General features: G+C 36.2%; 1 protein-coding gene across 1 annotated transcript in view; it reads left to right on the top strand.

The window, feature by feature from the left end:
- LOC111152280 (adhesion G protein-coupled receptor B3) overlaps positions 1–24,300 on the top strand; it is a 724,443-nt gene that overhangs the window by 2,714 nt on the left and 697,429 nt on the right. The window contains exon 3 of the mRNA XM_022510749.1: positions 237–1,008. Within this exon, the coding sequence (XP_022366457.1) occupies positions 252–1,008 (757 nt within the window). The 5' untranslated portion in view covers positions 237–251. The remainder of the gene's footprint in view (positions 1–236; positions 1,009–24,300) is intronic.

Here is a 24,300-nt window from a genome sequence, read left to right as displayed (position 1 = left end):
TTAAATTGAATGTGGGGAATTTGGCCATTGTGAATGACCACGTGAGGGCGCTGTTCACACAGCAACAGATAATTTCCTAGCGTTATAAAATAAAAAAAAAAAATTACCTGCCCTTCTTTTAAAAAGGGTTTTTTACTGAAACCTTGAAAACAGCTGGCTGTAATATTGGAAGGAGTTTCTTTTTTAAATGCGCGTAGACTCCTACTTGCATTTTACTTTCATTGCCATTTTTACAGGCCAAATGACATAGGATGAAGGCTGTTCGTAACCTGCTGATTTATATATTTTCCACCTATCTCCTGGTTATGTTTGGATTTAATGCTGCCCAAGACTTCTGGTGTTCAACTTTGGTGAAGGGAGTCATTTATGGATCGTATTCTGTAAGTGAAATGTTTCCCAAAAACTTTACAAACTGCACTTGGACGCTGGAAAATCCAGATCCAACCAAATATAGCATTTACCTGAAATTTTCCAAAAAGGACCTTAGCTGCTCTAACTTTTCCCTCTTGGCTTATCAGTTTGATCATTTTTCCCATGAAAAAATAAAGGATCTTTTAAGAAAGAATCATTCTATAATGCAACTCTGCGATTCCAAGAATGCTTTCGTTTTTCTACAGTATGATAAAAATTTTATTCAAATACGTCGGGTGTTTCCAACCGATTTCCCAGGATTACAGAAAAAAGGGGAAGAAGATCAGAAATCTTTTTTTGAGTTTTTGGTATTGAACAAGGTGAGCCCGAGCCAGTTTGGTTGCCATGTATTATGCACTTGGCTGGAGAGCTGCTTAAAATCAGAAAATGGGAGAACGGAATCATGTGGGATCATGTATACAAAATGCACCTGTCCTCAGCATTTGGGAGAGTGGGGCATCGATGACCAGTCGCTGGTTTTGTTAAATAACGTGGTGTTACCCCTGAATGAGCAGACCGAGGGCTGCCTGACCCAGGAGCTGCAAACTACCCAGGTCTGCAATCTTACCAGGGAGGCCAAGCGACCGCCCAAAGAAGGTAAGTGCCCAGCAGAGAGGGGGAGATGGGAGGGAGGGGTGTTGGGAAATGGCATTAAGATGTGCTATTTCAACACAAGGGCTTAATCTTTGGTCTTTAACTCTGTCATCTTTGAAGTCTTTTGATTTGTGATCTTCACTAGTAAAGGTCTCTTAGGCTAGTTTTGGGTTTCAGGATTTTAGAATGGGGCGGCGATAGGAAAGCCCTCATCAAGATGCCCTGGCCGTGTGTCAAAAACGTGGAGCCAGTTTGCAGTGGAGGTTGCTGAGGTGGGGGCGGGGGTCTTTATTGGCTGCAGCCCCTCGGGGAGAATCTACCTCTTCACAATCACGCTCTCATGCACACTCCTTGAAAGGGATTTGTAGGATTTCTACTTGATGCTACAGCCCTGTAAAAAGTACACTTCCCTTCCTCTCACCTTTGCCCTCTCTGTCTCACTGTGTCCACCAAAACCCCTTTAGCTGTACTGCCCCAAGTTGGGAAAGCAGGACTAAAAGATGACACGAACTCAGGAAAGTGCCTGTTTGGACTAAATGACTTTCTGACACCTGAAGACAAGGGTGTCCCCCTCCCCGACAGCCCTATAATTAAAAAAAAAAAAAAAAAAAAAAGTGCTTCACACAATAAATCCCGTGTGCTTGCTCTTTCGAAACCCCACTGGGAAGCGCAGACTCTGGGGTCTCCTTGCTGTGAATCCACTTGGAGGCAGGGTAGAATTAAAGCACAGTTTGATCATCCTGTAAAGCTTAATTGCCCTCTTGCGTGATTTTTGCTCTCCTTGGTCCCTTGTTGATATACACGAGGAGAGTGGGAGCGTGTCAGAGATGAACTAGATGGAACAAATAGTGTAACGGAAATGCAGAGGAAAAAGAGAAAAGTACAGGAGTGATTTATAGCTTTCTCCCAGTCCCCAGTGGGGGAGCTACTAGAGGATTTCAGATTGTGGATTACGTTTAATAATGCAAGAAAGCTGACATATTTTTGAGAAAATGACTTTCCTGTTTGGAAGGTTAACGGATGTGTGCCATTCCTTTGAGGACACGGCTGATGCGTATTCGTTCTCCCTCCCCAACCCTGCAACTAGAGAGTGTGTTGATTTTTTTATGCAGGAAATGTTTTCTGATTGCTACAAAGATCCCTGTCTGTGGAAAGGGACAGCCAAGCTCCAGTCCCTCTTTCCTCCCCCTCCCCCAACAGAAGTTGTCTTTGTGGCCAATATAAAATTGACACGTTGTTGGAGAATTTTCTTTAAGAGTAGCCAAGGCTTTGTAAGGGGTGGGGGTGGTAGGGAAAGAGAGAGAAGGGCTTAACTAGCTAGATGCGGTTTCTCTGCTGAAAGCAATTTGGGGGATGGGGATTATGGAAGAGCAATAGTACTTGGGGAGAAGATGTATTAGAAAATGAATGCAGACTAATGGCAATGAGAGAGGGTTGAAAACCTTTAAGATTTCTACAGGTCAGTGTTTCACTAACAGCTGTGGCTGAAGAAAACAAAGTGGTTTTAAATTACAGGAGTTCTTTTCTCTAGTAAAAATCCCAGAGAAGCACTTACAACTGCAGGGATGGTATTTAACACCATTTAAAACTAATTAGTGTCCCCTAGAATAAGAAGCTACAGTACACACAGAAAATGTGATGCTACAAGCTGGCTAATAAGACAATTAACACCAGAAACTAGTATTTGTCTGTTTGTTTTATTGCTGTTTTAATAAAATCTAGAATCTCTTTTATCAGTGGTTACGATTCTGTCATGAAATTGACTGCCCGTGAGGAGTGGGAAAGTGAATCTAGTTATGGAAGTTTTTTTTATGAATGGTAGTAAGTCACGAAAACAAAGTTGTGTACGCATTAAGCGTAATTTTCAAAGATTTTGCAGGTCATGATCGTGAGATGTGGGTTGAAACAGTGCTAGGGTTTATAGAAGTTGGACTCGATTGTCATTTGTTTTGTAAATGAGTAAGAATATGAGTGATTTTAGACATTCGATGTATAACATGTGGGACCACGTCTATGTCTTTTGGCTAATTAGCTGGCAAAATGAGAAAGGAATAGCTCCAAAACAAATAAGTGATTATGTTAAAATTGTTATCGTGTGAATAGAACTGAACTAGGAAAACTTTATATAATAGGGGAAGAATATATGCTGTATCAGTAAAATCGAACAGTCTGTATTCTCTTTATTCTAAATGTGTGTCCTTTAATTGTTTGGGTATTCTGAGTCAGAAAGGTAAGGATAAGTAATTCCTGATGACATAATTGTAGCTGATGCGTTTATAAGTAGTTCTTATATATTTAGCGTTCCTTACCTCATTCAAAGAAGAGCTTTTTGACTATGCTATGTTGTAGGAAAAGAACGTGAAAATTTGCAGACTTAATTTAGTAAGATTTATGCAAAATATATTAAATCTTAAATGTTCTATATAAACGCTATGTAAAATCTTATGAAAGAATTATTTAATACCATTTCAAATAAACTACCACATAATGATATTAACAAGGTTAGAGGTTAATAATTACATACAGTTGTGCTTAGTTTTATTCCAAAATGTCTTTACTTTATATGGTAACGTGTAATCCCAGGTTTTAAAATAAGTCTTCAAAAATTCTACTTAACATTTTACATTAATAAATGATTTCCATTTTCTATAGAAAAATAGACTATCCTGTAAGTCATCAAGGGAATAAATACACAATTATTCTCCATGGTTTTTCTTTTCTTTTTTTTTTTTTTTTTTTGCCATAGTTTCTCTTTACTTCTTTTTATTCACTGTAATAAGTACTGAAAACCTTGAGTGGAAATATTTTCTACATCCATTACATCATAGAAGTGGCACAAATTGGACAGAAGACTCTTTACATGCAATAGATGCAATTCTAGGTTGTTTTGTGCGGTGCTTGTGGTGATGGGAATGGTGTACCAAATGCTGAATATTTTGAATGTGTCCATTGAAATCAGAAAATCATATTTAGTTAGTATTTGAGGAAATTATAGGCTCCCAGGACTGGGCTGTTAATTTTGTTGATGTAGGATTTCTACTAAAATGTCTGCTAATAATACATTCATGTACTGAAGAATTTCATAGCCAGAAAACAGCAAGAAGAAAACGACCATTGTTTGTAGTGATGACACCAGCAATTACAAATGTGACCTTGGATGTATTATAAAAGTAAATAATTGGACCGATGCTTTATTAAAGTATTAATCAGTTAAGTACTAATACATTTAAGTATCTTGTTTTTTAAGTCATGTTTGACATATTTGAGGATGATTTATGATTATAAAAACTTAGTTGCCATTCCCCAATTTTTATGTGAAAATTTGAAAACCAAGTAAACTGACAAAATGAAGCCTTTTAAAATAATGATGTCTTATTTCAGGCAATAAAAAAAAAAACCAAAAAAACTGTCTACATTTAATTTATATAAATTTTTTTTTTTTTTTTTTTCCTTAAAGAAAGCTCAAATGATAATGCTGTTACCTGGTTTTCAGATGTAAGTCTGGGAGGTACTGGCTTGTATTCTTGAGGCCTTTACTAGATTTTATAGGACTTTTTTTTTTTCTACCATAGATGATTCTGGATTAGTTAAAATATATTATATATAGAAATATTAGTTAAAATATAAGATGTGCTATAAGATCTTACTTCTTACCACTTCACCTAAAATAAGCAACTAAAACAGTTTTGGCAGAAAAATTCTCTACCAGGGTATCTAAGTCACATAATAAACCTTAATGGAACCTTTGTTTCCTACTTACATCAATGGTGCTACTTATGTGAAGGGAAATTGGGATCCCTGTATAGATTCCAGGAAATCTGAACACACTTACTCATTTGTCTTTTCACTCTGCCTGTACTAATCCTTGATATTCTGTCACCCAAGAGGAAGACTCACTATGTGCCTGTGTAAAATCTAGCCTGGGGTTGTGTGTGGGTTCACAGTTCTAGGTACCTGTTTTGTCATCTAGAGCAATTTGTGTCTCAGTGTGTTTTCATTTCTTTCTACTCTTGCTTTTTTTACCCTCAGAACTGTTTAGCACTTTTCACCTTCCTCTTTACTGTCCTTGGATCTTACTTCCTTTGTAAATGCCATGATCTCACACACTCTACTGAAATGTAGAAAGGCATATTGAGTCTGCTGTTCCTTGAAGATGCAGAGCCCAAGAGTTTCTCTGCCCCTTGGCTGCATCCCATAGTGCTCTGCACGAACTGTACTTCTGTTCTAGCATTTATCATACTGCGGTTTGCAGTGTATTTTCTGTTTATATTTCCGTCTCGCTCCACTAGACCTGGGAATTCTTCAAGCATAAAGAATGGGTCTTCAGTTGTCTATGACATTCTTTATAGAGCTTCAGTAAATATTGAATGTCAAATGATCAAAACAAAAAAAGATCTCAATAGGAAAGATAGCAATACATGGGTTACAATCAAAAGAATAAAACTACCTCATTTGGGGAAAGAGGCCACCTTCTACTTTCTGACTTTTTAGGGGAAGATGGCTACCATTTATTTATTTATTTATTCCTATTCCATTAATGTGTTATTTATGCCAGTCTCTGATCTCAACATATTATTTAACATTACTTTTTAAACAAGAAGATGGAACCATTAGGAAATATTCTTAATTTGTATATAATATATATATTACAAGACTTGTGGTCCATATAACTTTCTACATATGACTGTCTACAAAAACAATGGTAAGAAAATTTGCCAGTTTCTGTTTAATTCTTTTCATTTCTCTTTATGTATCTCTTTTCTGACTCTAGCATTACTTCTACAGTAATGACATTTCCCAGTCCTCTCTAGCAGTTTGAAGACAAACATGCAAACTCTTTCCAAGAAAGAGGAAAGGAGGATTTGCATGTCAAGTTCAGTGCTTCTGTTATTCACTCCTATTTAATAATCTGTAAAATGTAATAAGAGTAGAATATCATTAAAATTATAGTCCTGATCAAGTAAAATGCCTTAATTTTTACTTTTGCCATTTTTGAATTTTGACAAACAATTTAGGATATCTGATCTATCTATCTGTTAATAAAACAAAATTCCATTATATGGCAACCTATTTTTTGTGGGCGATAAAGTAAAATATTAACATGAAAATTTGTGTGTGGGGATGCTGGGCGGCTCAGTCAGTTAAGACTGACTGGGCGGCTCAGTCAGTTAAGACTGACTGGGCGGCTCAGTCAGTTAAGACTGACTGGGCGGTCAGTCAGTTAAGACTGACTGGGCGGCTCAGTCAGTTAAGACTGACTGAGCCACCTTTGGGATAGCCTTCGGCTAGGTCATGATCCCGGGGTCCTGGAACTGAGTTCCTCATCAAGCTCCCTGCTCAGTGGGGAACCTTCTTCTCCCTCTCCCTTTGCCTCCCCACTTGTGCTCTCTCCCTCTCTGACAAATAAATAAATAATATCTTAAAAAAAAGAAAATTTGTGTGTGTGCACATATGTTCCATGCTTGCACACATTTGTCAAGATGTGTCAGTGGGTTTTATGAGAGTTGTAGATATATGTACTGTAGGTTGGTTTTTTTCCAAAATTGACAAGGAAATTTTATTTAGAGTTCAGCTTCATGCTTTACCTTATGGACTTCATTTCCTAATAGAAGCAATTTTGTTGTTAAACTGAAGGTTTTTATAAAATATAATATTCTTTAGAATAACTGGTATACATTACCTAAAGTCATGTGGCTATTGGATCTCAAATCAATGTTCATTAAAAAAATAAACTTTTCTTATTTTTTCAAAATATCTTTGCTGGGTTTTAAAATCTACTGTTTTGAGTTTGAATCTACTCTTCCACATTGTAATTGTCACTCCGTATTACTACTTTCCCCTTCTCAGATTGTTAGTGATGCTTATTTCTCAGGGTGTAGGAGAACAGGAAATGACATCATGTATTGAATTTGAAGAACCTAATAAAATTAATGGCTTGGAGCGCACCTGGGTGGCTCAGTGGGTTAAGCCACTGCCTTTGGCTCAGGTCATGATCTCAGGGTCCTGGGATCGAGTCCCGCATCGGGCTCTCTGCTCGGCAGGGAGCCTGCTTCCCTCTCTCTCTCTCTCTCTCTGCCTGCCTCTCTGCCTACTTGTGATCTGTCCCTGTCAAATAAATAAATAAAATCTTAAAAAAAAAAAATTTAATGGCTTGGAATATTTTAGTTCCTGTCAGCTCTGTGGAAATTTCTTCCCAAATCAATTAACTAATAAAAATCAGAGAGGTATGCAATTTTTCTAAGTATATCACTTCATTGAAATACAAGTATTTGGGTGTACACTTGAGTCCTCTGAATGACTCAGCCTCCTGGTAGCATCTGTCAGGTGACTGAGCTTGCTTCATCCATCTTCAGTAGTAGAGTGTTGAATTAAGCGAGATTGAACATGTCAAACACTTAGTCCATTGCTCAAGTTATAGCAGGCCCTCAATTCAGTTTTTGAATGTCTTTTTTATTCCTTTGGCTATAAATGATAGAGGATTAATAATAAATAATGAAGCAGACTGTCATTTAATTATTTGAACTTGTTTAGGAATTTAAGGCATTTAACAAAGGATCATTAAGCATCTTGAATGTTTGTCTGTTTTGTATTAGATACAGAAAAGGTAACATCTCAGTACCTGTGTGTTGATGGAGGCATGACTAATACGTCAAATAGATCAAGCTAGTGGTGTGTGAGTCATCCTAGCCCTGGGAAGATGTCCTTTGGATATCATTGCTGATAGCCTGCAAATCCATTTAAATTAAACAGTTTCATGAGTATTTTATTCTTTGCTGCGTTATGCAAAATTAAGTTCATGTTTTGAAATGTATTTTGAAAAAGAATTATCGTGAAATATTAGCCCATATTAAAATATTTGGAAAAAAGGTAGGATCACTGGATTGTGATCACATACCAGTAAACCCCAGGGTTCCCCCAAATGCTTATATATTCAGATACTGAAAAGAAAACAAAATTTTTTTAGTACTCATTTAAAGGTTCTGATATTTTCTTGAAGAAAACTACAAAATGTGATCCATAAGACTCCATGAAGTGCTAAATGCTCTATGTTCAATTATCTTTCAACTACCATTCAGAAATTTTGCTCACTTGCAAAGAATGACCTAGCTATCTGTTAAAGGTTAATAAATAACGCATTTCTGCTATAGACAGAAAGTATAATAAGTAACAAATTCATAATGAATACATTAGTATGGAGCTGTTTCTTTCAACATTAAGTAAATAGAAGTCTTTTCTGAAATCTTACAAGTTTGCTGATATCCATTTTCACTATAACCACGCCCATCCCCATCACATAATCATTAACATTTGGAACACCTTATAGAACATGAAGGTAAAATAGTTACTATTCAGTTTCTACTATGTAAAATGAAATAATTTGCCTGCCAACCTAATCCTGGATATTATATTCTCTGAATATTTCTTCTGGATAATGTTTCTTTGGGAGTATTCTGTTTAGGAGAACAGAATAACTATGTGAATGGAAAAGATACTAGAACACTGATAGAACCAGACTATAGTACAGTTGACCCTCAAACACCAGGGAGGTTATAGACACAGTTGAAAATCTGCATATAATTTTCGACTCCCCCAAAATTTAACTTCTAATAGGCTGCTGTTGACGGGAAGCCCTACCAATTATATAAATAGTCAACTAACGTATTTTGTTTGTATACACACACACACACACACACACACACACACATATGCTGTATTCTTTTAGCAAGCTAGAGAAAAGAAAATATTATTAAGACAATCATAAGAGAAAATACATTTATAATACAGTACTGTATGTATATAAAGAAATCTGAGCGTTAAGTGGACTCATGCAATTCAAGCCCATGTTGTTCAAGGGTCAACTGATTTAGAATATACAACTTAGATGCATTTCAACAGAGTAAAAAGCATTAAAACATTTGGGGAGTCAACCAGAGAAGGCTACCTTGATGAAATTACTTTTTAGCAATAAATATGTTTAGGTGATAGAAACATCACAGAAATATTATCTCTCCTGGGTAATTCATGTTGGGTGGGTGTTACATGGTATTTCTTTAATAACATTTCTACTGGTATTCCTCACTTTTAAGGTAATTTTAAAAATTTTGATAATTTTTAAAAAATTAATTTCTATGCTTGTGTATCTAAACAATCTGTTTTCCAGTAAATGTTTTAAAGAGAAGCCTCCTCTAATACCACTCCTGAGAAAAACAAGGAAGTAAAGCATTATAATAAGCATCTTATAAATTTAAAGAATATATTAAACTCTAACATTGAGAAAATGCTTTCCAGTTTTCCAGGCTCTGTTGCATATATTATTTTATTTCAAGAATAATTGTGTGAAACACATATTATTTGTTCCATTGAATATATAGAATACCCTAAAGACTATGGTTTTCCTTTCTCTAAAAATTTAATACAAATTGGTTCAAATGAAAAACTAGAGAAGTTCTCACCATCTCTGGAGTGCTTGAATCTGAATCACAAATTCTCAGATATATGAGGGACTTTAGGTGTTAGGTTGTCCAAATCTTACCTGATTAATGGATTCCCAATCTGCAAATATATGATGGGAACATTATTTCAGCTGAATTTAAGACTTCTTGGAATTTATATTTAATACCATTTCTCTAACATGAAAGAGGCACAGTCATTTAGGACTGTGTGACAGTTCTAGTGTTTGATTAAAAAATATATATATATCTGGTATCTAGCCAGGATAGTAATCAGAGTATACTTCACTATACTACTTAATACAGAGTAGTCTTTACAAATTAAAGCTTTGATCCATTAGATTTTTGTTCTATGTGGTATATATTATTTAAATAATCTGATGTCAATCTCACAGAATAATTTTCAGTCTAAGCTCCTTAAATTTAAAGAGCGGTGTATTTCAAGTTCAGAGGCTGTGTAGATTTACTAAGACGATTTAGTAACGTCTATCTTGGATTTTCATTTCAGTCTCATTTTCTAGGGAAATCTGTGTTTTGGGGGAAAAGCATGTCTTAGATTTTTTAGTTATTCTATGGTACACTGAGAAGCAGTTTGTTGAGGGTGGGAGAAGAGAGAGGTGCAGACTCCCTTCTTCTGTTGAAGGTCAGAGCTTCAGTGAGGCGGGCTCACCCTTGGACCTCTGACAAACCCTTCTCTCATTCCTTTCACCTGTGGGGAGTATGGCTCTCTGCTGTTTCTAACCCTGAGTGCTGTGCTCTCTCTCCTTGGTTTCGCCAAGCACTGTCCATGCCTTAATATTTTCTCAAATTATCTTATTTGAGGACACCATTTTACCTTACTGGGACCCTGACTAGTATATAATTTTGGTGGTGAAGTGGTTTCTGATTTCTTTAGAGCATGGTCGGAAAAGAGCATTTTAAGTTTTGAGCCTTTCTTTTAAGGGGCTAAAGGTCTTACATAATTATTAGCCCTTTTGCAGATTAGCATATAAACCAGCTCAAGTAAACGGGGAAATAATAAGAATTTAAAGAATTGAGTTAATGAAAATTAACATCAGTTGGCCATGTTTTTGGCTCAGTTGAAATAATATTTTTTTTACACTTAATCCTCTCTCAGAATCAACGTGTTTATCTTTATAACTCCTTGAATTTAGGCCCTACAAGTATTTTTGTATATATACTTGTTGGTTTGTGGATTACTTAGCTAATTCTTAAATTACATAATACATATACATTCATATACAGCATACATTGATATTCATATACAACATTTTCAGCATTGATGTGACCCCAGAACATTTAAACTGGCCTGGATATTAAAAAAAAATTGTGAATTGATCATTAAAAACAAATGACTTCAAGGGGCGCCTGCGTGGCTCAGTGAGTTAAAGCCTCTGCCTTCTGCTCAGGTCATGGTCCCAGGGTCCCGGGATTGAGCCCACCCCCCTCCGCTCAGCAGGGAGCCTGCTTCTTCCTCTCTTTCTGCCTGCTGCTCTGCCTACTTGTGATCTCTCTCTGTGTAATAAATAAATGCAATCTTTAAATAAATAAATAAATAAATAAAAATAAAAACAAATGACTTCAAGATTCCCACAGAAGACTTAAAAAATACTGACAGATTAAGATTTTATTTTAATTTTATATCATTATGATGTAAGTAGAAGTGGAAATGATGGAAAATGTAAAATGAAAATAGAATTTCAGTTTCATTTTGCCTATTGATTTCACTATCCCCCTCAAAGCAAAACAAGAAGGCACATAGAAAGCATGTTTTTTCTTTGTTTCATTACAAAAACCAAATCGAGGCATCTAAGTTTGCTCTTGTAGTTTCATAATAAAAATTACAGTTTTTTACTTTTTTCTCCATGTTAGTCTGTTTGTTGCCTTTCACATCAAGGAAGGATCCCAAGAGGAAAAAAAGGAAGTACTTTCCAAAAATTATGTGCAAACAAATTATGTTGAAACAGAGCCTTATGATTTTTCTAAATAAGGAATACATAACAAATATTTTTTATATACTGGATGCTTTTGGAAATGTTTCTTCTTATGTAGCTAGTCATAATAATTGTAATGTGGAAAAGAGGGCACCTTGGGAAGACAAAAATCTGTTTATGTAATCTTTCTACATAAATCTGGCAAACTTCCAAAGATCTGCTTCTGCACTGTAGACTGAAAAATTTGAGTTTACTTTGGCTTCTCAGAGAGGTCAGCTTTCTTTATAGATATGTCAGGCTGTGGTCAGCTCTCTTTGGCTGGCCTTGGTTTTTGTAACTTGTAGGGCAAACAGTGTGTATTTTTTAATACATGTGTCTGAGAAATTAACCAAGCACAACCGCTTTAAAAAAAAAATTCAGTAGGTTTTACTTTCAAATATGATGAAGTAAATATCTGTGAAGAATCATTGTTCCATTTGCACAGCGGAGAACATTTTAATCCCATTCTTTGTAATAATTACAGTCTGCTCTCTTAAAAACCTATGGCTTGGGGCGCCTGGGTGGCTCAGTGGGTCTGCCTTCGGCTCAGGTCATGATCTCAGGGTCCTAGGATTGAGCCTGCTTCCTCCTCTCTCTCTCTGCCTGCCTCTCTGCCTACTTGTGATTTCTCTGTCAAATAAATAAAAATAAAATCTTTGAAAAAAAAAAAGAAAAAACTATGGCTTTTTTCTGTCTTAGTGATTTCCCTGGAATGTTCTGATGACCATATTTTGGTGTTCAATTGGTGATAAGGGCATAAATGAGTTCCAGGCATAATAAATATGATGTGTACTTGCACCTGGCCTCTGGATCCAGAGACCACAGAAACCACAGAAATGGAGCAGAGGAGAGAGTTTGGAGGCAGAATAGAAGTTGATCCACTAAGTTGTAAGAACTGATTAAGGTGAAAGAAATAAGTACATGTAGAATGTGAATTAATACAACATTTCCTTTTTCCTTAACAATGGAATATTTTTTCTAAATTAAAGCCAATCTTATTTAAAAAAGGATGTATTTATTTATTTATAAAGATGATTTACTTAATTATTTGACAGAAAGAGACAGCAAAGAGAGGGAACACAATCAGGGGGAGTGGGAGAAGGAGAAGCAGGCTTCCCGTAGAGCAGGGAGCTCAATGCACGGCTCCATCCCAGGACCCTGGGATCATGACCTGAGCTGAAGGCAGCTGCTTAATGCCTGAGCTACCCAGGCACCCCAAGATTTTTTAAAATGGAGCTGTTTTGGTAGAGGTGGGAAGGAGGCCTAGAGCCTGGCCTCATCAGTCTCCTTTCTTCCTGTGTTGGTCCCAGAGGCCACTCTGCTTGAAAAACCGTTGCCGAACTCTAAATCTTAGAAGACTCCATATGAAGCTACATATAAGAAATTAATGGCAGAAACTTTCTTCCTCTGAGGAACTAAAATATTTAGTGTTTTGATCACCAAGAATGTGTAAGAACTGTCATTTTGTTTTTATTGCATTTTGCTTAGAACAAAATTCTTTATTTGTTTGGAATCCATACGTCTGTGGCCCATTTATCCACTTAATTTTTCTCCAACCCCTGCTCCTTCCCATTCAACACTCTAAAGTTTGCCTGGGTCTAACTCTCCAACCTCAGGAAAGCCCTCAGCCCATTCCGTCCTGCTTTTCAGGCATCTCTAATGCCTTGTGGGGATGTTCATAAGCAGACTCTATTACTTTTCTGCCATGTCTCATCCAATTTGCTGGTCATTTGCTACCTTCTGCCAGCCAGTAGTGTTTCTGCTTATGCTTTACAGAGACCTCATGTGATGAACGCATGCTGTGTTTAGACCAAAGGTGAGATCCCCATCCCTTCTTTTCTTTCTGTCACACTCCTTGTATGAGACATGTTTATGACCCATTTTAGTGCCTGTCATATAAACATTTCTTACAGAGTTTCTCTGGGATCAGTTAGTCCTGGAGCTCCATGCGCAACTCAGGATGAATGCCACAGTTCTTTATTTTTCCTTCTAGTCATCCAGATTCCAGACCTCTTCTACTGTAGGTTCCCAACCCTCCTGCAGATTTGCTCATTTCTGTTACGCCTCTTGCTCACATTTAGCTTGCCCAGACAAAAATGAATATTATTTTAACTCTTTTGACTCTTTAACTTTAGTTGATAAATACAGAAGCCTCAATTTTAAATCTTTATAAATGTAATATATTTGGTGCTATGCATTCTGACACTCTTCCATGTTGTTTGGTTATCCCCAAATAGTTCAGTTGCAAACTGTCAAACATCTTGGAATGAATAAGGATAATAGGGTAGTGAAAATTATTTTGAGTTCTGTTGATTGTTCACATATAAGGGATATCCATAACTGAAAACAGCTTATTAAAACAACAGCGAAAAGTTTATTAGCATCGGCATTCTATCGATATGAGTGGATAGTTGAGGTGTTCTTGAAGTTCTTCATAGTGCTAGCCTTCTCCCATTCTGGGCACATGGAGGAATTGTGTTTCTGGTTGGGTGGACAAGAACATGAAAATCTCTTTCCCTCTGGCATGGAAACCTGTCCTTGAAGAGAAGGCGCACTTCTGTCATCCGGAGTCCTTGAATGTCTAAAATGAGAGGAGGCCTCTGCCTTATGCTCTTACTGATCCTAATATTTGTGAAGCATGAGCAAGGAAGAACTTTTTGTTTTGAGACACTGGGAATTTTGGGTTTGTCTTTGTTACTACAGCCTAACATAGCATATATAACTGATACAATATCTGGTTGTGGAGGGTAGGGGAGTAGTTGTGTTGACTGGTGTTGCTAAAAGTTGATTAGGCACGTTGGTAACATATATTGTAATTCAAATGTAATGATATGATGGCCATGTCAGTCAATGATATTTTGGGAGGAGAAACTCGCCCACATATTCCATAATGTACTCTGGACAGCTGTATTTGAATTTATTGCTGGCAACACTGTGGAACTCATTTTAGATAATATTTATCAATGTGTTACTATTTTATGTTTTAGCCCAATTAAAATTAATACTAAAATAACTACAGTAATTTTATGTTTATATTACAAGAGACCATTCTTTTGTTATTTATTTAAAAAGTTGTTAGATTTTTCTACATTTTCAGACCTACCCAGATCGGAGAGGGTATTGTGTAGTCTTTTGCTGAGTCATAATTATCACAGAGAGTGTGAAGTAAAAAAAAATTCGTTTTAGCATAGCTGTTCTTGCTGAAAGGTAAAACTTGTCCAGCTCTCTGTCCCTTCCCCCTTCCCCCTTCCCTCTCTTTTCCCTCCCTCCCTGTTTTTCTGTTACTTCTTCTTCTTCTTCTTCTTTTTTTTTAGATACATAGGCTATGATTTATATATGTTGATTTAGATTCCTCACTGCAATGATTTGTAAAGAATCTGTTATCAATATATGTGTAGGTGTTTTTGGTAAACAAATATTTCTATGGTAGTTCACGGGAAGCTTGTAATCACTTAGTAAGCATTGCTTCATTAATCTTAACAGTTTTCTTGCGAGTTTAATTATAGAGCAATAATTAACCTTCCCTTTGAGTAGGTGGGTTTTTGTCACATTGAGAAGTATTCTTAACCTCCTGTGAGAGACAAGAGGGGAAAAGTAGGTGGCTATGAACTATAAACAAGCCTGTGTGAGTTCCTTAGTGGAGAGTGAAGAGTTCTTCCCAATGTTAGTAAGCACTGGCAAGTTTTGCTCTACTGGGCTGTGCCTTCCATTATTTTTCTGGCTTTCCCCTTCTCAAGAAGTTTGGATTATGGTATGCTCATTAATTATAAGAGACACACTTAAGGATTCAAAGAGGGATATAGAAGCCATTGAGCAACTGAGAAATTAAAACAGAAGGAAAAACAAAAGCTTTCTCGTTGGTTTGTTTGTTGTTGTTTTCAATCTTGTGTTCTGAAGAAAATCCAGGGATGGAGGGAATGATCAATTCCCTTCCCACGTCTTCATATTGATAGGCAGCACACACACATACACGTACTCACTTATACGTGCATTAATGACATTAAATGATAACAAGTATTTTATATATATATATATATGATTTGAAAAGATACACATTTTTCAGTAGTTTGAGAATATATTCCCTGTTGAGCTGCATTTACTAATTTAATATTTACTAAAAATAAATCTAACTAGAGTGACTTATAAGGAGATCATAGGAATGATAAAGAATAAAAATACTTTTTGCAATGAAAGCTTTAAACTTGAAGTTAATCTGTTAAAAAATTCAGTTGTAGTGTTTTTAGTAAGTAACATTCAGAGCAATATTCCATGGATCTCGGATATCAGAAACTGAAGTTTTACTTAGGATTTAAGAGTAAATCATTTGCCAAGCAGGTTTCTAAAAGTTTAAAACAAATGTCAATTTCAAAAGTAGGGGCTTCTGGGTAACTCAGTCCGTTAAGCAGCTGACTCTTGATCTCGGCTCAGGTCTTGATCACAGGATCTTGAGTTCAAGCTCCACATTGGTGTGGAGACTACTTAATTAAAAGAAAAAAAAAGTAAACTATTTGCTTTTACATTTCTGAAAAATTCACAAATATCATAACAAATTAATACCCTTTTACATTCTCTTTACTCATTGATTATTTTCTTCCTTTGGAACTTAGTTACCTACTAGGTCCTACCCATCCCAGAGCTGTAAATTCAGTTTCAGATTTTAAATATTTCCCCATAGAAAGTACTTGCATAGTGGTTGAATCAGACCTCCTGAGTTCAGATCCCATTTTCTCTGCTTTTGACTTTGTGGCCCTGAGAATTATTACACACTTTTTTCACCCTTGGCTCCCTTTGTCTGTGAAGAGGTGATTGTTACAGTGAGGTGACTAAGACATTGAATAAAGTAATTAATGTAAAATACTTAGCATGATTTTTGGACTGTATAGTAGACACTCAGTAATTGTTAACTTGCACTAATTGGACAATTCTGGAACTCTTTACTGCATTAGTTTTCTTTAACACAACAAATAAAATTGTAATTCATGATAAAAATAGTCAGTTTGTTTCATTGACCCCAGAGAAATGAAAATGCCTCTGGATCATTTAGTCTATAGAAGTGTACTGTATTCTATCTTTAATCTTTTACTCCCTCTGAATATCCATGTTCCTGAGAAAAAAATCCAAGCTAAGTAAGCTACCATGTCTATTCTCCTTTATACCTCATTTCAGAAATGAACCACCTTGTTCATTGTTCACAACATCAACACTTTTCCTTTTAAAATGGACTGGTCAGTGATAATTCCAGATTGTTTAACAAAGGGTAATTGCCCCAACTGACTTTTTCCTGAAGACCCGCATCAACATTAATCAAGAAGCCATGTAGATTTTGTCCTCCTAAGCAATTCCATCCTCTGAATATTTTCCTGAAAATACATATGTCCCTTTGGTCTAGTCCTTTCTTCATAATATTGTGGTTTAAATAAATAAACCAATATGAATTTATTGGTTAAGTCAAGTTTAAGTCTATATCCTGATTTCTTTCTAAGAACCGATACACATATTAAAATGAAACAAACTATAATTTATGTCTTGACCTGCAGTGAATCCCTTTTTCCTTCTGAGCAGAGTCAGATCTCCTGAGAAAATGTCTTGCTTGCTGCCTGCTTTTTAAAAATCTCTTTTAAGGCCCAGTGTAAGAAAATATCAACACAATATACATCCATATTATATTTTTTAAAAGATCATACTTTTTTACATTCAATTTTTTAAAAAGATTTATTTATTTAAGTGACAGAGCTTGTGAATGGGGCAGGGGCAGAGGGGGAGAGAGAGAGCATCTCAAGCCAACTCTGGACTGAGCGTGGAGCATGACAGGCTCTATCCCACCACCCTGAGATCATGATCTGAGCCAACATCAAGAGTCAGGTGCTAAACTGACTGTGCCACTCAGATGCCCCTTTGCTTTCAATTTTTTCCAACTTTTACTTTTGTCATTACAAACAAGAGAATTAGCAATGTGACATTCAAATTTCAACTGGCTATAGTCTTTTGTATTAGAAGGGAACTTGGATTGGAAGACTGAACGACTGCCTTCTGGGTGAGATTTGCCACTGCTGTCTGGGTAACTTTAGACAAGCCATGTCACCTCTGAGGGGGCTTCACTTTGCTCAGATGTAAAAATAAAAATGACTGTTTGAAATGCCTAGAGTTGCATGGAGAGTCCAACTGTAGTATACATGCAGCCCATTTAGAAAAGGAGAAGCAGTGGGGCACCTGAGTGGCTTAGTCGGTTAAGTGTCTGCCATCAGCTCAGATCATGATCCTGGAGTTGTGGCATGGAGCCCCAGAACCCCACATCCGGCTCTCTGCTCAGCGGGGAGTCTGCTTCTCCCTCTGCCCCTCACCCCATTTGTGCTCTCTCTCTTTCAAATAAATAAATAAAATCTTAAAAAAAAAAAAAAAAGAAAGAAAGAAAAGGGGAAGTGGCATCCAAAAATGTTCTTATTATTGTCAGTATTAACTTGTAAATGTGATTAGGTTTATTAGTTTCGTTCATAGTATGCATATGAAATAATGGTCTTGTCCTCTGATGATCAGTATCAAAAATTGTTGGATGGATTGTTAGGCTTGATATTTTTAGGTAAGACTCTGATCATCTGTCATTGGGAAAACACTCTACTCCTTTGGTTTTTCTTTTTCTTTTCTGTAACCGTGGAGGCAATAACAGTTTGAGCTTCACATTCAAGCATTTCAGTTTGATTCCCAGCCCTGCTTTCCACTAGCTTTATTACCTTTGGCCATTTATTTCATGTTTGTGAACCACATTTTCTGCCTCTGTAAAAGAGACATCATCTCTATGCCATTTTTAAAAAATATAGTCCATACAAAAAAACAGTAAGACTAATAATGTGATGGAAGTGGTCAATTCTCTTAATTCAGCTTACGTGATTGAAAACCTTGAATTTTAGGCTGCCGAGAGTAAATTAAAGTATGACTTCAGTTGTGTTCAGCCCTAGCTTTCCTCACCAGCAGGTGAAGATCAGAAATACAGTGAATCACTTCATTGTGAGATTCTACTCTTATGTCAGTCAGAAAAAGTTAGAAAACAAACACATCTTTTCTTCCCTCTTGTTTCTTTGGAAAGTCAAGTGTTAGCATTAGAGAAGAATGAGGACAGATGAGTGCTGGCCAAAAAGAAACTATAAGTTGTAATCTTATTTTCCTCTAGGACACAAAGGCTACATATAAATAAGCAAGGGTTTCTGCGCCATGTCAAGTAATGAAAAGTTAAATGTATGAATCTTTAAGGAATACAAATTAGGTAAATTTTGCATCATGTCAATTTTGAAACTGACTGAAATATAGAAATATGTTCATAGACCTCCATAATTTCATGGAGTGTTTTTGTATCTGTTCTAAAAAGACCACAGATTGGAATCCATTCTTTACAGATCACAGGTAGGAATGTTTCGGAGGACAAATGTGTTCTAGTAGCCAGCCAGTTTTGATGGGATTACTCATCGGATTTAGTAGATAAAATGCCTACAGGTTACTTTTCTTAAAGATTTTATTTATGTATTTATCAGAGAGCCCGGGCAGGTTGCAGGGGAGAGGTAGCGACAGAAGGAGAAGTAGGCTCTCAGTTTTGTGCTTTTCACCAAGCATAGCAAACTTAATAGGTGGCACTATATTCAGATTTTTTAAACAAACCTTGCTTAATTTAGGTTCTGTCACCCTAAATATTTGACTTGTAAATTTCTACAACTGGCATTGAACAGTTTAACCCCTAATGTCGTAAACTTAGTTCTGTTAACCTTACATTGGTGGGGAATGGCTACGTTAGAAATCCATTAATAGAAGTTTACCACAGATAGTGGAGATTAGCAAGGAAGTTACTTAGCAAGGAAGGCTGAGATGAGGCCCAGTATCACGTTGAGAAGGGGGAAGAGCCAAATTTGACTCCCTTCTCTTAATCCTTACAATGTATTGCCACTCTGTAAAGATAAATACAATCTAATATTTTTCAGTAGTTCAAATGGTGCTTCATGCAATCCTTTGTAACTACAAGATATTTTAAAATAGCGTAAAGTTTTATCTTAAGCTCTCCAAAATACATTTCCTCACGTGTATTTAATATCCTCGCATCTCGATGCTCCTTTCAACTCTCGGTCTTTTCCAAACTGTAGACTGTGTGTAGATCCTCACCATTAAAGAAGCTTCTTCTTTAACCAAGTCCATTATTTAAGACCTCTTCAATCTAATCTCTGCCAGGGAATTTCCAAGTGATTAAATGGGAGTGTTGATTTGACCTGCTCTGAGACATACAATGCTTATAAAACACTTTTTACTCATAAATATACATATTTTTGAATTTTTACATTTGCAATTAATGTAAATATTCATTTAGGTGTAAGTGTAGCTGTTTTTAATATTTTCTGCTATTAAAAATGTTAATTTCTTAGGCTTCAAAAGTATATATGGTAAAGACTTTGATTTAATTACCTTGAACTTCACTTAGCACCACATTAACACAATAAGGTGCTTAATCTTTCCTATAATTACCATCATAGAAGATCAAAATAAAATTAGAATTATAATGATCTTTTCTTGTTTAAATTAATGATTTTAAGTTGGTAAGATGCCATTTACATTAGATAAAAATAGTTTAGAGTTAGATTAAGCATCTCTAATACTAGAAAATATAGCATACTTATAAAAAGAAACAGAGGTGAAAAGTTCATTCTCTACTTAGGGAATATGTTATTTAATCTTTGTCTTTAAATTAATTTTGTTAAGTTCTTTTTAAATTCTCAACTTTTATTTGCTTAGGCATTGAAAATGAGTGCTATCCAATTGGGAAAAAGAATAGATCCTGATCCATTCTGATTAAAATCATTTGAATTTTCTTACTTGTGATACTCAAAATACTGAAAATCAAGCTGATGCCAACTTTTCTTTTTGAATGGTAGAGATTCAATGTTTTGGAAATGTAAGGGTTTCTTGGGAGGAAGTAATCAAAACAAAATTACTTTTCTTCATAAAAAGAACAGCCATTCCATTTATTCTAAGAAGGGGAATTCAGAGACTTTATGTAGGTCAATGTCAGTCATAAAACAAAAGAAGGAAAAGATAACTGAAAAATAATTATCTGAAAAGTACAGGTATATTAGAGGATTTAGGACTTATTTCCATTTTTTCTTCATTTATTTTATGTTTTCTCAAATTTCTTTCACATTAAATGTGCTAGGAAAACATTCTTCAATAGATAGAATTTTTGTCTGTGTTTCTTATTGATTTTTATACATATTACATTTTTATTACAACACAAGTATACCTCATATTCTGTCAGCTGCATAATTATTTTTATACTTTATAATTTTAAAAAGTATTGTATTTGAATTCCAGAATTCTTGTGTGAACTTTGTAGAAGAACTTTAGGTACATGATTAAAATATTCTAGCATTTGCATAATTTAACAGATTAAGAAGAATTTAAGAAAAACATTCCCAGGCAATTCACTCATCTTGAACATCTGGTTAACAGCTGGAGTAATGAAAGTTAACCCAGCAGTAACCATCTTTTAACCATCTTACACTGATCCCCCATGCACACACAAACACCAGGAAGGATTAACTACTATTAATTCTTGCTTTCTTTTGCTATAAGGATTTGCTTAAAAAAGGAAAAGAAGATTTGAGACTCCTTAATTGTACAGTACCAGCTGAAATGTATATGTAAAATGTACATAGCTGATTAATATGAGATTCCAATTTCATTAATAGAAATTGAAAAGAGAAAGCTAACTCTTGATAGTTGACACAGATAGTTATGATTAAATTTCTTTGCAATTTATATAAACACATTATAGACAATAAACAGTATTATAGTAATAGCCACTTTCATATTTCATACAACCCTAATGTTGACCTGATTACTAGATAAGGGCTGAGCACACACCTTTTAAGATGTTTAATATATTTGTTAGATCACAAAGTTTGTATGTACAATATATAATAAGTATCTATAGCATTTTTTTTTAAGATTTTATTTATTTATTTGACAGGCAGAGATCACAAGTAGGCAGAGAGGCAGGCAGATAGAGAGAGAGGTGGAAGCAGGCTCCCCGCCAAGCAGAGAGCCCGATGCGGGGCTCCATCCCAGGACCCTGGGATCATGACCTGAGCTGAAAGCAGAGGCCCCAACCCATTGAGCCACCCAGGTGTCCCTATAGCATTTTTTAATACTGCAAGTTTTTACCTTCTCAAATGAACCTATTTTTATGTATTATTCTTTTTTTTAGATTTTTAAAATTTATTTGAGAGAGAGAGAGCGGGAATGAGAGAGTGAGAGGGAGAGCAAGAGCAGGGGAAAGGGTCAGAGGGAGAGGGAGAAGCAGTATCTCCACTGAGCAGGGAGACCTAGAGAGCTGGATCCCAGGACCCTGGGATCATGACCTGAGAGCAAGGTGTTTAATGGAGTGAGCCACCCAGGCGCCCTATGTATTAATTATTCTATTTCCACTTAGTATGTTGATAACTTTGGGATGCTTTCATTAAAAATGTTAACTGAGGGGCACCTGGGTGGCTCAGTGGGTTAAGCCGCTGCCTTCGGCTCAGGTCATGATCTCAGGGTCCTGGGATCGCGTCCCGCATCGGGCTCTCTGCTTGGCAGGGAGCCTGCTTCCCTCTCTCTCTCTCTCTCTCTGCCTGCCTCTCCATCTACTTGTGATCGCTCTCTGTCAAATAAATAAATAAAATCTTTTAAAAAAAAAATGTTAACTGAGCTTGCATGCTCAGATCCCAGTGGAAAAGTAAATTTTCAAATTTAACCTAAAAGATAATAATAATACTCTATCATCAGAAAACTTCAGAGTTGGTGAATTATCCTTTCAAATTCCTCAAAATCACTCAAATTGATACCCGTCCCTTTAAAATTTTACTCCTGTGTAAATCTGTAACTGTATGTAAGTTAATAGAGTGAAAACAAAGATAAAGTTGAAATTTGTGTAAAATAAACCATAATGAACTTCTTTTAATTGGGTGCCTGAGTGGCTCAGTCGGTTAAGTGTCTCCCTTCGGCTCAGGTCATAATCCCGGAGTCCCCTGGCTCAGGTCATGATCCCAGAGTCCTGTGGATGGAGTCCCATGTTGGGCTCCCTGCTCAGCGGGGAGTCTGTTTCTCCCTTTCCCTCTGTCCTTCTCCGCACCCATGCTCCCTCTTTCTCTCTCTCACTCTCTCTCTCTCAAATAAATAAAATCTTTAAAAAAATAAATAAATAAAATGTTTCATCTCTAACTAAATGCTTTGATAGCATAGCAAGATTAGCAAGATATATTGTTTCATAATTACTTTCATAGTAATTCTAGTTTTTAAGCTCTTGTCAAGGAATAGGATTGAGTTTTGCCAGGTGCTTCTTCTCTTTAGCAAAAAGTTAATTTAGTTCATCCCATACAATGGTTGTAGAGGCATATAAATAATTTATATGAGATAAGTTGAATAATTGGCTGAAGAAAAATCACAATTCTTGGTGTTGTCCTTTTTCTTTGTCTAAGATCCTTTTGCAAAAGTAAGATCATATGAGGATGAACGTTTATATAATAGTTCACAAATATGTAACCACTAGCATACACATAGTGCCTCAGGGTTCTGTAGTGTACTGAGTTCAATTATTTTATATACAAAAATGTTTGTTTTAGAACTTTATTTCTAAGAAGTATCTCTAGGTATGCCATAAGCTAGAAATGGCAAGCAGGTTGCATATGTTATACCTTTTTTTTTTTTAAAGATTTTATTTATTTTTTTGACAGAGATCACAAGTAGGCAGAGAGGCAGGCAGAGAGAAAGCGAAAGAGAGAGAGAAGCAAGCTTCTCGCTGAGCAAAGAGCTCGATGAGGGCTCGATTCCAGGACCCTGAGATCATGACCCGAGCCGAAGGCAGCGGCTTAACCCACTGAGCCACCCAGGCGCCCTGCATATGTTATGTCTTGACCTTGAAATTGGACTCCTATAATACAAATTAAGAATATATTCAACATATACTCAAAATGAGAAGAATATTTAAAAATTTTGCAATTAGGGGTACCTGGGTGGCTTAGTGGTCAAGCATCTGCCTTTGACTCAGGTCATTGTTCCAGTGTCCTGGGATCTAGCCCTGCATCGGGCTCCCTGCTCCGTGGGAAGCCTGCTTCTCCCTCTGCTACTTCCCCTGCTTGTGTTCCCTCTCTCACTGTGTCTCTCTCTCTCAAATAAATAAATAAAATCTTAAAAAAAAAAAAGGAAAAAAGATTTTTGCAATTACTGGGAAGAAGAAAACACTGTAAGTAGTTAAAAATAGAAGACCCATGTGGCGCATGGCCATTAGGATTAGACTGGGGTTTTAAAGATGGGCAAGAATATAATCTAGAAGAAGGAAATAGCTTTAAAAGAGGTTACATAGGAAATGTTTATGGACTATTTTGAAAAGTGTAGAAATTGGATTATAAGAGGTATGAGTGCACACAGACTTAGGTGGGACAGATCAGAGGGTACTTTATTTAGGCTAGGCACCTTGGATTATGATCTGAACGCAGTGGGAAGCTTTGGAAGGAATTTGATAATGGTGCAGTGTGAGGCACCCAAGTAATCAGGAAGAAGGTAGAGGTTAAATGTAAGCTAGTGGAGTTAGACTATCTGGGAAGGGATCTATGTACCAGACATCTTGAGGGGACTAGTGATGGCACTTACGCAGTAATCTAAAGATAATATGACTAAAACAGTAGTAATAGGAAAATAATGATGAACAACACTGTGATCACTTTGAGATATTTAAAATAGGATGAGGTGATAAATTTTCAAATGAAACACCAGAAGGGAAAAACAAAAGGCCTGAGTTAGGATGATTGTGGTTTTGGTTCAAGATAGGAATTTGCAAAGAGGAGCTGGTTCAAGTTGAGTAA

Source organism: Enhydra lutris, unplaced genomic scaffold (genome assembly GCF_002288905.1).
Source record: "Enhydra lutris kenyoni isolate GAN:26980312 unplaced genomic scaffold, ASM228890v2 scaffoldscaffold28, whole genome shotgun sequence".
Lineage (NCBI taxonomy): Eukaryota > Metazoa > Chordata > Mammalia > Carnivora > Mustelidae > Enhydra > Enhydra lutris.
This window is presented reverse-complemented; position numbering and strand designations above follow the sequence as displayed.